General features: G+C 38.5%; 1 protein-coding gene across 2 annotated transcripts in view; it reads left to right on the forward strand.

Moving 5' to 3' along the window:
• Positions 1-3,989: 3,989 nt before the first annotated feature.
• Positions 3,990-15,296, forward strand: part of LOC109627066 (zinc transporter ZIP11) — a 97,033-nt gene continuing 85,726 nt past the window's right edge. For both annotated transcript variants that reach the window (XM_069517498.1, XM_069517499.1), the window contains exons 1-3: positions 3,990-4,073; positions 5,449-5,566; positions 7,153-7,191. In XM_069517498.1, coding sequence (XP_069373599.1) covers positions 5,459-5,566; positions 7,153-7,191 — 147 coding nt within the window. In that variant the 5' untranslated portion in view covers positions 3,990-4,073; positions 5,449-5,458. The remainder of the gene's footprint in view (positions 4,074-5,448; positions 5,567-7,152; positions 7,192-15,296) is intronic.

Genomic DNA, 15,296 nt, shown 5'->3' on the forward strand with positions numbered 1-15,296 from the left:
AGTGCATTCATCTGATGCCACAGATTTCTCTGGACATGCCATCCCCTCAACCTTTAACTGGCTCCAATTAAATGGAGAAAAAAAATGCTTTTGTAGTCCTGATTAGCTTGTGGCTCAACATCCCCCCAGAGACTGGCACTTCATATGATGAAGCCCACCTTATCCTCCCCCTCCCCTGGTAAAACATTACACGAGACACTTGGTGCTACATTTGTACAAGTCTGACTGATCTGTATTCTACCAGCAGTATTTCACCTCCATGTTCAGACGAGACTTGTTTACTCCCATATCACACGTGACACATGAGCTGACTATGGAGCGAGCCACAGGCAATTATATTGCCTGTGGTATCTGGCCACTCAAGTGAAAGAGCCATTTATCAGAAAAAAATTTCTCTTTCTTAACATATCCTATGTTCTCAGGTTTTATTTTGCTCCAAGGATTTTTCTCCCTGGGGCGACGAGCAAGGTTTCAAGTTGCGCTGTGGCTTTTCATCTTTGTTATGTTGGTGATAAACAATTCTAAAGGTGCCAGAATGCTTCCACTGAAATGCTTGTCTGACGGCAGACCCCCACCCACCTTACATATTGCCAGCTTTTTCTGTTAAGCTCTATTTTCTGTATTGTTTACACAATTCTTTCACTTTTCTATATGTTCCAATGAGTCCAACACTATGTACAGTATACTGTATATCATCTTTATGTTACTACCAGTGTGCACTGTGCACAGTCTTTCCCTTGTGTATGATGTCTTTATTAAAATCTGAATGTGTGAACCTCATTTTTCACATTTCTGAAATGAAAAGCACACAGACAAGACACATCTTGTGGGAACTATAAATGTCCGTTCAAAATTTTTTGCCACACCATGATGATGAAAATGGGGAAATCTGGATTTGTCCCCTGAATCCTGGATCCAATCCAAAATGTATTGGGTACTTCTCTGACCAATAGGCTACCACATCCTTCCACTAGGTTTTGTGGAAATTCATTCAGTTGTTTTTGTTTAATCTTGCTTAGGAGCTGTTGTTTCCCACCCTGTCCATTTCTTTAAGTTCCTGCTTCCTGCGAATGCAACACAGAAATATTTAAGGGAATGTTGATGGAAGCGACTGTCGTCTGTGTTTCATTAAAAACATGGATAAAGCTGCTCTTACATAATCTACACACATCAGTGGATGGATTTATTGTGTCCAGTTTTGTTATGGAAATTTGTGCTCAATAATGTTTGATGATTTTATTCAAAATTAGACATTGGAGGAAAAAATTCCAAAAACTCGAATCACTGTGCCACTGCTGGTTGATTTTTCTTAGTTGGTGTTTTCATGCAACTGTCATGCAAAACTGACCCCAAAAAATATGCAACATGATGTCTCTTTGGAATATATCCAGCATCAGGTGTTTTGATGTTGTATTTGCATAAAACAGCAGAGATCTATCACATCAGAGGTTTGATGTCTGTTCCACAGAATCAAAGAGCGAGGGCTTCTTTCTTGAGCCGCCATGATGCACAGATGTTCAATTATCCTGCAAAGACGGAAAAAACCATCGGGGAAGACGCAGAAAGGCATCTTTTAAAAGACAAGAGTGCAATGCAGATACAGAATATAATGCATTTTTATAACAGGTTTTTCAAAACGTTGAGAACATTTCTGAACATTTCCCCTTTATTGACAGGATAGCATGACACACAGAGAGAGAGCGAGGAGTTTCTTGGCAGATAGTTTGACACTGTTTGACAAAAATGACAAAGGTCAGTCGTAATAGAGTTAAGGACAAATAGTCCATTATGACCACATTTTATGAGAATCTGTATATAAATTATTTAGAAATCTGCATTGACAAAGTAAGAATTGAGAGGGCACAGTTATTTAATAACAATACTAACAATGAATATGATGATATGTGTATTTTCTTTGGAATTAAAAGGTAATGTGCACTTAACTGAATCAGGAATTTTAATGGATGCTGGACAAAGACAAAAACAAAAGTCCTAGATCTGTCACTAGCAGGAAATACTCTTTCATAAGAATAAAAATCAGCTGTTAATGTCCAACTCTGTAGAGATTCTGATATTTTTTTCCTTTTCAAACCAGCAGGTCCACTGGAACAGCTCGGAGACCGGATGCTGATAACTGTGGGTTTAATGTGGACCCCTCTGGCCTTTTCTTTTGAGGGGGAAAGACTTTCTGTTGAAGCAAGATGCTTTAAATACTTGACTTTGAAATATTCCCGGACTGATGTATCTCCATTGTCAGGAACAGAGTTTGATCAGAGTTTGGATGGTAAGTGCTGCTGAGTAAACCAATAGAAATTTAAATCACCATCAGATGTTTGTTACAACATCACTTCAGTGTTTGCAGGATACTCTTAAGGTTGAAAAGCGGGAAACATCGGAGACAAAGTGTGGTGATAGGTCCACAGGTCAAAGGCCAACATGCCTAGGAATTACCACAGAGAGGTGAGCGAAAGCAGCAATCCTGGAAACTTCCACTGGGAAGAAAAACTCCCAGGCAAAATCTCCAGAGTCTGTTTTCTGTTAGAAGTCAGCAAAAAGGTCTGCACATGCACACACACGTGCAATGAAAAACCAGTGGGGGAGAAGTATGATTTGATACTGATAAATGCAATAATACCACATAAATATAACAAACCGAAGTAAATGACAAATGAGAAAATTATACGCTGGGTAGCAAAAGTAAAAGTACTATGGCTGTTGTGAGAGTTGCATGATTTTGTATTGACTTAAGGAATTATTATCTGTTTGGCCATTATGTCTGATAGAGACATTACAGTCTGTGGATAGAGCTTGTGGAGACAGACAGGAAATGCTGGGGGAGAGAGGAGGGGGTGTCCTGCAATAAAGACTCCGAACTGCTGGAGACCTGCAGCTTGTTTGCCCACGTAGTTTGTGCACTAACCATATGAGTATTGTTATTATAATTGAGAGTGGTCAGCTCATGGTGCCTGTGACAGTCTAGACAAGAGAAGCAGCCTTTAGTCATGATGCAGTACAGCCCTGGAACCTGGTGGTCTTAAGAATAATTATTTTATCCCTTTAAATTATTAGATTTTGTATTCTAAGGTATCTTTAAAAAAAATCTGTTTACCTCATTTACTTTTGTTAAACATTTTTTGAATCTCTTTTGGTTTGCTGTTTTTTTCAACAAGAATTGTTTGCAATTGTTTTCTTTTAACTAAGTCTCCGTGTTGATTGCAATGTCCCTGTACAGTACCTTGAGTCTACTTCTGTGTTGAAATGTGCTTTAGAAATAAAACTGCCTGTCCTTGAATGATTTGCCTCAAGGAATTATTATCAATATTATTATTATTACAATATCATTCTACTGTAAAGTAGCATTTGAAGTAAATGTAGATTCAGTAAAACATAAAGTGGAAACAAATGGAAACACTCGAGCAGAGTTGAAGTAGTGAGAGTAACAGCGGAACTAAGGGCAGAGGAATGTGGTTCTGTTTATAAAAGGACACACGCAGAAATCACCAGCAACATTTTTCCACATTTAGCTGCAATTTTTCAAAAAGACATTGTTTGGATAAACAGATGACATATTTTAAACACACACACACACACACACACACACACATACACATACACACACTGTGGACAGCCTAACCAAAATTATATCAATATTTTTTTTATATTTATCAGGACCTGAGAAATGACATTTCTATCTATCTATCTATCTATCTTTCTATCTATCTATCTATCTATCTATCTATCTATCTATCTATCTATCTATCTATCTATCTATCTATCTATCTATCTATATAAATATTTGTCTGTCTGTCTATATGTGTATATATTTGTGTGTGTGTATATGTATATAGAAATATATACACTGTCTGTGTGTATTTATATGTAATCCTACACTCAAGCACATTGTGAGTTCTTCACGTGTGTTTCTTTTATGAATGATCGTGGTTCGACCACTGCCGCTGTCAAACGTATTGACCAATAAACTGCGAGGAGGGGCGGGGCTTAGCCTGTCATAGACACGTGTACCGGGAAGTAGGAAGTAAATACAGCAGCAGACGAGGTGCCAGTGGAGAGAAGTGAGTAAAACTGAAACTTATTCATTAAAACGACAGCGAACACTGCATCAGGGTGAAAAAGAAGGATGCCGAATTAATGTGTGACGTCTGCTCATGTCACCAACAGCGCTGAAGTGAAATTCAACCACGTTATTTAGATTTAAAGATGAGCAGGTGTTAAAATGAACCGTTTGGCTTTCATTTACAGGTTAATGACGTCATTTAACTGGGGACCTTACGTATTGTGTGTGTGTGTTTTATGAAACTCACTCACTCGTTTAAATGAAGTCACATTAAAGCTGTGTGTGTGTGTATGTGTGTGTGTGTGTGTCTTGCTGATCTTTACAAATATTAGGTAGATTAGCCTCCAATGCTAAATCCACACACACACACACACTATATAGTATAATATAAGTTATTCAGAAGCACATAAAATTGCCCTCACACTTATTATTCCGACTGTTAGTGAGTCATATTTAGCACATGAAGTTGTCTCTACATCTTAAAGGCTTCCGCTGCTTCTGCCTGGTAAATATTCCCAGTGCATGATTTTTTGATTCAGATGCTCATGAAAATGTCATGTGCAAGGTTGCATGAAAGCTGCTCCTCGCAGCGTACACTGGTAAATAATTCCACCTCAGACAGTAAACAGTTTGCAGTCTCTACATAGGACTATGAAGGGCTCAAAGCTGTTTTAAGTGAAACCATGTAGCTTCTGACATATGAAAGAAAACGTTCTTGGAGAAGTCTGTTCAACAGCCACTTAAAAAATTAGAATTTGACAAGGGTTTTTCTGTATTGTGGTTGTGGGACAATAGTATTCACAGCACAGACTGTACAAGTCTCTCCAGTACTTTTTACATGGAATAACATGAATTCTAACCTTTTTTTCTCTTCAGTATTATCTGCTAAATGCTAATTTCTGGGCTCGCCTCAACAGGTCTGTCCACACAGGTGTAAATAAAAAAGTCCAGGATATTAACATCCTGAGCAAACAGGATTTGCTGCTCGTTTCTATTCTATTCTGTAAGCGGAAACAAACACAGGCAGTTGTATGCTGGATTACTAATGTGAGGGCTTAAAGGCAAACATATTGATTCAAGGGCTGAAGCACACGTAGTAAATTTCTCTCATCTGTTGTCTGTTCATTTGTTGTCGATACATATTGAGCTCCAAAGACAAGATTCCTGAAAGTGTTGTGTTTATGTAGCTTTTAAATGTCATCATCCACATGGGACAATCTTTACTTTAGGCTTGCAGGACTAATTGAAAACAGAGTGATTACTGTAAGCTTTTAATCCACATATTGTTTTCTTCAAAGATGTTTTCTGCAACCTCTTCCAGTGCAATCTGAATGCAACAGGATAACTTGAGTGTGTGTCTTTTGTGTGTCCAGCTGTGGCGCAATGCTTGAAGGCTACAGCCCCGTGACCCAGGCCCTGCTGGGGACTCTGTTCACCTGGGGTCTGACTGCTGCCGGAGCCGCCCTGGTGTTTGTCTTCTCCAGTCGCCAGGTACCAACTGTCACTCTGAGCTTCTGGAAGCACCTCACACACTTTAAAAGTAACCCTTTTAAAAAGCCCCGATGATATGACATGTTGCTGGAGGCAGCAGCTGTTTAGCTTAGCTTAGCCTAAAGACAGAAAAAGCAGAACCTGTTAGTCTGGCTCTGTCCAGAACTAACACAGTTTGGATGGGTGACCCAAACTAATATCATGTTATTTTTTTGTACTTGAAAGGTGACAGTATTATATCACAGTATTACTTTATTTTTTTTTAAATTCAAGCCTGTCTTGTCTAGTGATATCTTTTAATTTCTTACTAGTCTTGTCGTATATGGCGTGTGCTCCAGCGCCAGTTATCATATTAATATTAATGAGCATGTGGTGGAAGAGGTTGCTTGTGTTTGCACCTTTTCACAACATAGCGATAAAGCTTGGTAACAGAGTGCAAGTTACCGACCCAAGCCCATATCCTGTGTAAGAAGAAGTAATAAGAGCATAACTGAGCATTTGAAGAAAACCAAAATGCTTTATTTCTATAATTAGATTAGATGTTGATTTATCAAATTTACACTGGTGATGACTGTGACACCATTATGCCACACACCCCTATAACACAGTCTCACCACCAGCACCTCTAAAACACACACATATTCTCATTTAATTCAGACAAAACCAAAAGACTTTAGTGAAGGTGTTCCAGAGTACTCTTGGACTCTATGTAAAATGTACAGTTTGTTTACCGTCTGGATTGTAAGAGTAGCACTAAATCCACTTTTGTTGCTTTGTAAATAACATGTACCCACCCTTTATTACCTGTCCATAAAGTAATGTTTTCTTCAGCCTTTGTCTGTTTTTGTTTGCAGGATTACTCAAAAATTACTAAACTGATCTCCTTCATATTTTATGGAGCATGACTCTATAGCATTTATTGTAGATGTTTTCTTTACTCCAGAAACAATCTAGTAAATCACTGCAGTCTTTAATACTGCTCTCTGAACTATGAGGCTGCATCACATTAGCTTGGCCAGCTGCTTCCTACATGGCTTCAGTCTTTATACTAAGCTAAGCTAACAGTTTCCTGGCTAAGACTTTACATTTTAATGACAGATACTATGAGAGTGGTATTCTCTCTTCTGCTTTATCACTCGGAGAGAATACACAAGTGTATTTCCTATTTATGTAAACTATTCCTTTAATGTGGTTTTCTTTGTGTTACAGCACAGCTGCAAATAATGCATTCATTTACAAAATGAGTCATGTACCAGTGTATGAATAATCATTTCCCAGATGTGAACAGCACCTACAAAAAGCATATGTTATTTATGTTGGCTAATTTGTTTTCAGATGCGCAAAGACTTCTGTCACAGTAAAATACCTCACATGAAATCCCTCTACTGACTACAGAATGGTTTTGCTCATACATTATGCTTTTATGTTATCTTTGAACGTCCAACTCTCAGGACATGTTGCCTGTTTTCCAGCCTGAGTCAACATTAAAGTGATTCACTGACAGGCTCGATGCTACACTGTCAGGGTTTGAGGATATTCTTTTCACTGACTTGCAAACAATCTGTCTTTTTGTCTGCCCTTTTCAGAAGCGCATCCTGGATGGAAGTTTAGGCTTTGCAGCTGGGGTGAGTTCGATTTTCTTCTAACTGAAACACACACACACACACACACACACACAAATGTACAACCTGTAGGAGGATGCTGCAGGAGATGCTGATGAGTTTTGGGATATTTCACTCACAGGCTGAGTGTCCTCCAGAGAAATGCAGCCTGACACGTTCAGATGCCACGTTTATTCATACGTGTAAGTGTTCCCCTGAAGGAGAACTTGGCCTTATCATGTCTAAAGAGGTATTATGCTGCAATAGAAAAACATCCCCTAAACCCTGCTATCTGACTCTTACAATTACATTTGTTTGATTTCCCTCAGGGGAAGCTGTACATAGCCAATGTTCATCAAGTGTCTCAGAGAAGGAATTCAGTAGGAAATCTGAGCTGGCACTGAAGTGTGAAGTCTTAGGGTGACGTCTATTTTGAATAACAAAATTCCTTTTTCCAGCTTTATAAACCCATGAAATGTGTCTTGTATCATGTCTCCTTTGGGATTAAGCAGAGCTGCAGTGATGGTGTTCAACTATTATTGCTAATCAGAGGAGGGAAATGATAAACATGCACATGTGTATTATATATAGTATATTTACCACAGCCCAACATATTTATAAGTTGGTCAATAATAAAAAACAGCCAATATGAATTGAATATTGCATCTTTAACTATAAACTATTAAAGCCTCCTTTGCAAAAAGTGTGGCATCCCTGTTCAAGGAGACTAATGAGTTTGTATGTTCTCAAAAATGTGTGCTCCATGTATAAATAAGCTGAGAGGCGTCTGCCCACACTGACAATGTTAGTATTGTAGCCAAGGCTTGTTCATATTTAAGCTACTGGCCAGTAGATTTCTTAAGTAGGTGTTGAGGTTTAACACTGATGGTTGCATTTATTCAAAAGCAGAGAAGGTGTAATGTCTGTGTCGGTAGAATCAGTGTTATATACATATAGATCGGTCCTCCTCAGCATTCCAATCCCAGTCTTCCCTGTTTGTTTGCCAAAGTGTCCTTGGGCAAGATGCTGAACCCAGTATGGCCCCTAACAGGAAAGAAAAATAGATGCCCATAGATGCACTGTATGAATGTGTGTGTGTGTGAATGGTTGTACTGTAAAGTGCTTTGAGAAGTCATCAAGACCAGAAAATCACTATATAAATACAGACTATTTACCATATATGGTATGTGTGCACTTATTTGCAACACAATACAAATAATGTTCACCCAAAACAGCAGTTTTTTCTATTTCCACAAACACTGATTTGGAAAATGTTCAACAGAGAAAACTACAGGTTCTTTTCTCATCTTTGGAAAAAATAGTAGTAACATAATTTATTTTAAGAGTAGGAACTTCTACATCTGGTTGCCCTGAACATAAAATTAATCAAGATTCCCAGTGGTGGTTCTGAGGTTGTTAATAATTACAGGGCCCGATAAGTGAGTTGATAAGACTAATGCCAAACAATGAGATTAATTTAATCTCCATTAGTTCCTTATCAGTTTTCTCTGGTTTAGTGTTAACATGTTTTCAACCCAGGCTATAATAATATATAATTTACATTCAAATGAAATATGATATGGACAGATATCAGCTTCGCTTTTGTACATCGCACACAGTATCTTTCTCAAATAGATTTTTGATAAACTTAGTACTTTAGCTTGACCAAACTAGACACAATTTACAGCCTCTTGTTAGTATTTTATGCTTTAATGCTTCCCTTTTGAAAAAAATATCAAATCACGTTAGATCAAAGTTTGTGACTTTTTCACAAAAGCACAGGAATTGATTCTGATTGGAAAAAGAGGGATTTGTTTTTCCTGTTTGAAAAAAAAGGTCTGCTGTAGTAATGCACATTATATGAGAGACCTAGTTGTGTTGCTAAAAGGTGCCAACTGTTGCAATTTGATGCTTGTTGAATGCTGAATCAGCAGTCCCTCATGGTCACTGATGTTATGTCTGTGCCAAGTGGCAGGATTACTGCTCTGGTTTTATTGGACAATCTCAACTATTAGGCCATATCAGTTTCTGAGAGATAAAAAATACCTGAGGGGGTTCAGTTCTGATGGAAAGAGGTTGAAAGTAGATTGGTTCTCCATTTATTCCATTTCTAAAGAAGAATGTCCTGACAAGCCCTCGGATTTCTATTAGGTCTCAGATGGAGAGTGATAGAAGATCCATCTGACAGTCGGAACCAGGTTTTAAAGTAGAGGCAGTTACAGAAGGAGGGAATGTTCGACAGCAAGTGATGGTGCTACTTTCAGTCCTGGGTAATGGTCAGCAGAAGCAGAAATGCCTCACATCACTCCAGCCCTCTTACTCCATAATTGACGTTTTTATTGAGCAAAATAAATTCTCTATTCTCACTAGATTATTCCTTGGTCTCCAATCTCAGAGGGAAGCCTCACCTGAGGAAGGATTTAGAAAAGAAAGATTAAAATAGGAAGAGTTATGAAGTTTGAGGAGCAGCTGGCTGAGTATTTTACCAACTCTAAATTATAATTTCAAAGGTCTCTTTTATTGGAATATAAAAATAGAGAAGTCTTTTGGAATACAAATGTTATGGTCATCACTTTTAGTTATTTTGAATTTGCCTCAATTTTTTTTTTCAGTCAGTTTAATATGGTGAATGGCTTTAAATACCACAATACCAACCAGTCCTTAGCCTTAATAGCTTTGGCGAATAGGCTAGCCTCGGGTGAATCAGAGCTGGATCAAAATGGATCAAAAATCCAAACTCTTATTTTAAACCATTCTGAATGAAATCACTGGACTCAGCACAACACAGGGACAGCTTATAATGCACCCAGACCAGAATCATCCTGTAGTTTTTATTTAACACTTTTTAATGAGCATTGTCAGATGAAGGTAAAGTATTGATATGATATGACATCATCCAAGGACATGGAGCGAAGGGAGACGCCAAAATAACTTGGCCAACAATCGGTTTCATTTCAAGCGAGCTGTGCTTGTACAATGCTGTGGATGATAACCATGGTAACACTGTGGCAGCGAGAAGAGTCCTTCCACTGCCGGAGACATAACACCCTGCTTTAGTCCATCATGTTTACTTACTTAAAACCACAACGTGCTCCCAAATGAGTGCATTTCACTTTTTAAATAGATTGTACACTGATGTGCACTGGAATAAAAAAAACCTAAAGCTTGTGCCCCCTTCTTTTTATTAAGTCAGTAATTGGGTTTGAATCAAATCCCAAAGAGATTCTCAAAGCTTCCCACCGCTCCTCCCATGTCACAGTTCCATTTAAAACTCAGCACAACGTCTGTAAATCATCCACAAAGCAAAATAAAACTGCAGGTATGGTTCACTGCTGTGAGAAGTTAGAATCACTATTTGAGTCACCTAAATATTTACAAGATCCTCATGAGTTGGCCAGAAAGTCTGATGACATAACACACTTTTTAAATATTTGTATAAGGCTGACATGTTAGTGAATTATTCAATTCTGGTCTTCTCACATCTGTAAGTCCTCACTCTGACTTGTCTGTAAAATATATACACATTTCATTCAAAATCAATTATATAAAGTTAGCACATGGTTCCAAAATTACATAACATACATACATGTGCCTTTTTATTTTATCTGCATTTCAAACTGAATACCTATCTATTTATATTTGCACTTTTTGCATCTAGAGTTAAAATAGACTGGAGGGAATGTCAGTTTGACAGTCAAATTTAATAGCAGGCAGAAATCTTGAGGTGACTCATGAAGACTGTGACTGTAGTGTACAGAATAATTGTTAGTCAAGGAATGAGACGCATTGCAGTGGACTTGTCACAGCTCATTTCAGAGACAGGCCTGGTGCACTGCACTTAATTCAAATATTACAGAGGCAAGGACAAGGAGGGAAAATGTAACTGTCTTAGTTATGTGCCTTAAAGTAACAGTGAAATACTGCACCTCTGATTTCAGACCAGATTATTGTTGGGCACTCTTCTCACTGCTGTATGAAAGACCAACACGTCCATGGGCATTCAGACGGCTGCAAGTGTATTTGCTATTAATATATAACAATGTCTGCACCAGGACGCTTGAGTCATAGTACACTTTGGTGTGGATCTAATTAATTGTTCTTAATGAAAGAATTAGGCACGGGTAGGGGACTAATATCGATCAATGTGTACAACTTTGGAGCAGCTTGATTGGATTTGAGGGGACTGTTGGATCTTGCTGGAGGTATATGCTCTACTGAGTGCCATTCTAGTTTAAATGTTTGTGGACAATAACAATTCAGTGAATTCTGTGTAATGTGTAGTTTTTTTTGTAACCTACAGAAAGGTCTATCAAGTTGTAGATGAGAAATCTCTATAATTTTCAGGTAATTGAGTTCATTTACTTTCTCTTGTTACATGCATTTGTACACTTTGTTTTTCGCACAGTCGGCCTGATCTACTAAAGGTTAGAGTGTGTAAAACATGTGCAAACTTGATTTCACCTACAAAAACACATGCAAGCTGATCTACTTAAGGTGCACATTGAGGATTGCATGCAGAATAACACAAGCTATTGGGAGGGGTAGATGTAAATACTTTAATTTAACACAGGCATTGTGATTTACAAAGCCTTAAAATTATTTCGGTGATTGTGACTGCGTCTATATTTCGGATGTTTGAAAGGTAGGTGCCAATCGGCACAGCGTTTCTCACAGATGGCTGCAATTATTGTGGTTCAGAGAAGACGGCATTGGAAGAAGACGGTGAGCGTTATTTTTCAGAAAGTGAACTGCACCTGCTGCTCAATATTGGTCAGAGCCATTTCTTCCACCGGCCCCCCCACCTGTTTTATTTGCCGAGGTTTTATTTTGAGCTATTTTTTTTTTGTTCTTCTTATGGCCTGCCAAGTTCTCTTAATTTCATCTTTGTGTTTTACCCACAGCTTTTACTTTCTCGCAGAGACTCTCCTATATTGCTTTTCTTTGAGTTATATAAATATTTCTTTGTATGCCTTTCCCACTGATACCTCCAATTCCATGGCATTAAATTGCGGTCACTCTGCTCCATTGTGGAAACCAGTTACGCACACAATACACTAATTTAAATACTAACTCCCTCTTCCATGTTATCATTTAAGCAATTCTTTTTTAGTAGATCAACCAAACAAACGTGCAATCTGTTATAGTGCACACGCAGTTTAGCACTCTTTATTTGGGATCTTAGTAGATCAGGCCCTATGTGTGCACACACTGGCACAGTGCAGTGCCCTCAAGTTGAACCTGTGCCACAAAATATACATCGGAAGAATCTAGTGTGTGTGTGTGTGTGTGTGTGTGTGTGTGTGTGTGTGTGTGTGTGTGTGTGTGTGTGACATGGTGGGTGTTTCATAGCCTGTATGTGTCATGCTTTTTCTATCTCATGTGATTCAGATGCCATCCTGTTCCCATGCTTCGCATCTGCTGTCCCCCAAAATCACACCACACAGTCTTTATCATAAAATTGCATCATGCACAGCGTCTGTATGACCTTATGTGAAGAATGAAAAAACGTGCCCTTATTTTTTTGGTTATACATCTCCAACTCTTCTTCATCCAGTCCCACCTCTCTTGGCCTTTTTTAAGTAATGATGCTGGTAATTCCTGGACTGGAGTGTAAGAGACATAGAGGCGTTGATGAGCAACATTTAAGCTCAATCTTCTGTTTCTTGACGTTATTATGCAGAACATTTACGTTTTTCTTTCATCTGCTGATGACTCATTTGATATAACACAGCAGTAATTCATCCACAGACAGTTCTCCAGCTGTCTTGCACGAAGGTCACTCATGCATCAACAATTTTCAATGGCCAATTAGTTTTCACTGCTGTGTATGGACGTCACACTACCTACAGCACTGGAACATAACAGAATATTGCCAGTGAATGTAATCCAGCCTGTAATACATTTCCTTCAGAATGCACTGGCCGATGTAAACTCTCTGTTTACAGTAATGAACACAGTTTTTAAGAAACATGATGCAGTAGATGTTTCCAGCCCTGGAGATGTGAAGAAATGGCACTGGTCTGTGTTTTGTGCCGTTAAAAAGTAGTGTAAATTTTAAGGTAAATCTGCGGTGTCCACAAACACTACTCCAGAGGTTTACACCCCACAACTACGGAAAAGAACAGGTTGCTAAGTTCTTGCCTACGCCTATTGCAACAGCTTTAGCGTATTGCTTCCTTAACTTTTCAAAAAATACATATCTGCTTCATTTAGACATATTGCTTCCCAGGGAGAGGGGTTCTGCGTTTGTTAGCAGGATTACGCAAGATTCCTCAACCGATTTCCATTACATTACCCAAGAAAGTACCCATTCCATTTTGGAGTACATTAAAAAAAGTGCAGATCCATTTTTTTTTATTTTTTTTCTTTCACTTTCTTTGCTGTGTGTTGCCCAGAATTAATTAAATCTATTGCAGTAGCGGGGATGCATGTGGATGCACACAAATGTCGACGCTACAAATTCATGTCAGGTACACAGTGAACGACGAAGTGATAGAGATCTGAATTGCATGCCTTTCAGACCAGTGCATTTAAATGTGGTTTCATAGGGAGACTTAGCCTTGGCAGAGGTTTGCCTTTTCTGAGTACCTGTCTAGTGCTGAATATGCATCAAGAAGACTAAAAGAGTGGGATGTCATAACAGTGTGTTTATTGCCTGCTAAATCTCTAACACGGCAAATACCATTATCTATAAACTCCTTGGTGCTAGAAAATTTGTGTTGTCAAGAAGTCTCTGAAAATCATTGGTCCAAGAACCAATTTAGGACACAGTTTTATAGAATCAGTACCAGGGCCTTAACATGATGTGCCTCGACTGAAGACATCACAAAGTGTCTCGTAAATGTGTGTAATGTGTCACGTTAACATTAAAACATGGCTGAATTAATGTAAAATGTGCTGTAGAGTAGGTAGAACTAGTGGAAGACACAAATATGGATGGAGTGTAACTTTGGTGAAGGTCATCTTATCAGCGGTTGCTTGATTGTCGTGGATCGATGTTAGTTGTTATCTTAGTATGTTGTATCAAGTGGTTTTATTTATATGTGGAAGAGATATTGACAGATAATCTCCATGACAGCTGAGCAAATCATCCACTGATGGTGCCCATGATATGGCTGAAAGCTCCAGTAGAATACCAAGTAACTGGTAATTTAAGGTTCACAGTTCCTCATGCAAGAAACTGAACCAAAGATCCTCCAGATAGTCAGGCACGGTGGCTTGCTGCTGTGTGTGTGTGCGTTAGTGTGTTTTTGTGAGTGTTACTGCAACAATGTACTGATCAGAGAGCAGCCTGCAGTCAGATAATGTTGGATTTACACCATTAACCATCAACAAAATAGCATTCATTTAATTTGACATGTCCATTATGTCTTCATAGAGATCCTCCACTCCATTGGTAAGCTTCTTACACACTGTCATGTCCTCACCTCATGAAAGAGAACTCACACCAAGTCATTTTACAAGCTTATGAGGCTCAAACTCCAGGTTTCACTGTTGACACTGTCGTTCTCTACATGCAGCTGTATCCCTCATTGCTAAGAAACACATCAATGTAAAAACCTATAATTAAAAAACAAATACATGGAATTTTCTCCAAGGAGACGTTTTGTCCTTGCCGAGAGCGTTTGTAATGTTCGTCACCCTGTGGCTATACTTCTCTGAATACCCTCACATACTGAGATTTACATTGAATTTAAAATGTGTTAAAATTCATGTGCAAAGACACAGCTAGAGGTTCTTGTTATGCACAAACCTTGGAATCAAGTGAAGAGGGATTTAACAATAAGCATAATTTATGTAATTACACCATATGGGATTTCCATTTTTTTGATTTTTTGGGTGTTATTTTTCTCAGATTTCAGCATCCAAAGGTCTCATCCTTGGAGCCACTGGGTTCACAGCAGCTGAGCTTGAAAGAGCTGTAGCAGAGGTCTAGGCATCTGTCCATATGGACATGGTGTGTTTGAAAAGAATGAGCGTTGGCATCCTCAGGGTTAGACAGTACCTATCAGGAATACTTAACAAGAGCTGCAGACTAGTCATAATTATCATCAGAAAAACAAATCATGAATTTAAATGGAGCAAGTAAAACGATTCTGTGCATAAAAACCAATAAGGTATGACCTGTC

The sequence above is a fragment of the Paralichthys olivaceus genome, chromosome 21, assembly GCF_024713975.1.
Source record: "Paralichthys olivaceus isolate ysfri-2021 chromosome 21, ASM2471397v2, whole genome shotgun sequence".
NCBI lineage: Eukaryota > Metazoa > Chordata > Actinopteri > Pleuronectiformes > Paralichthyidae > Paralichthys > Paralichthys olivaceus.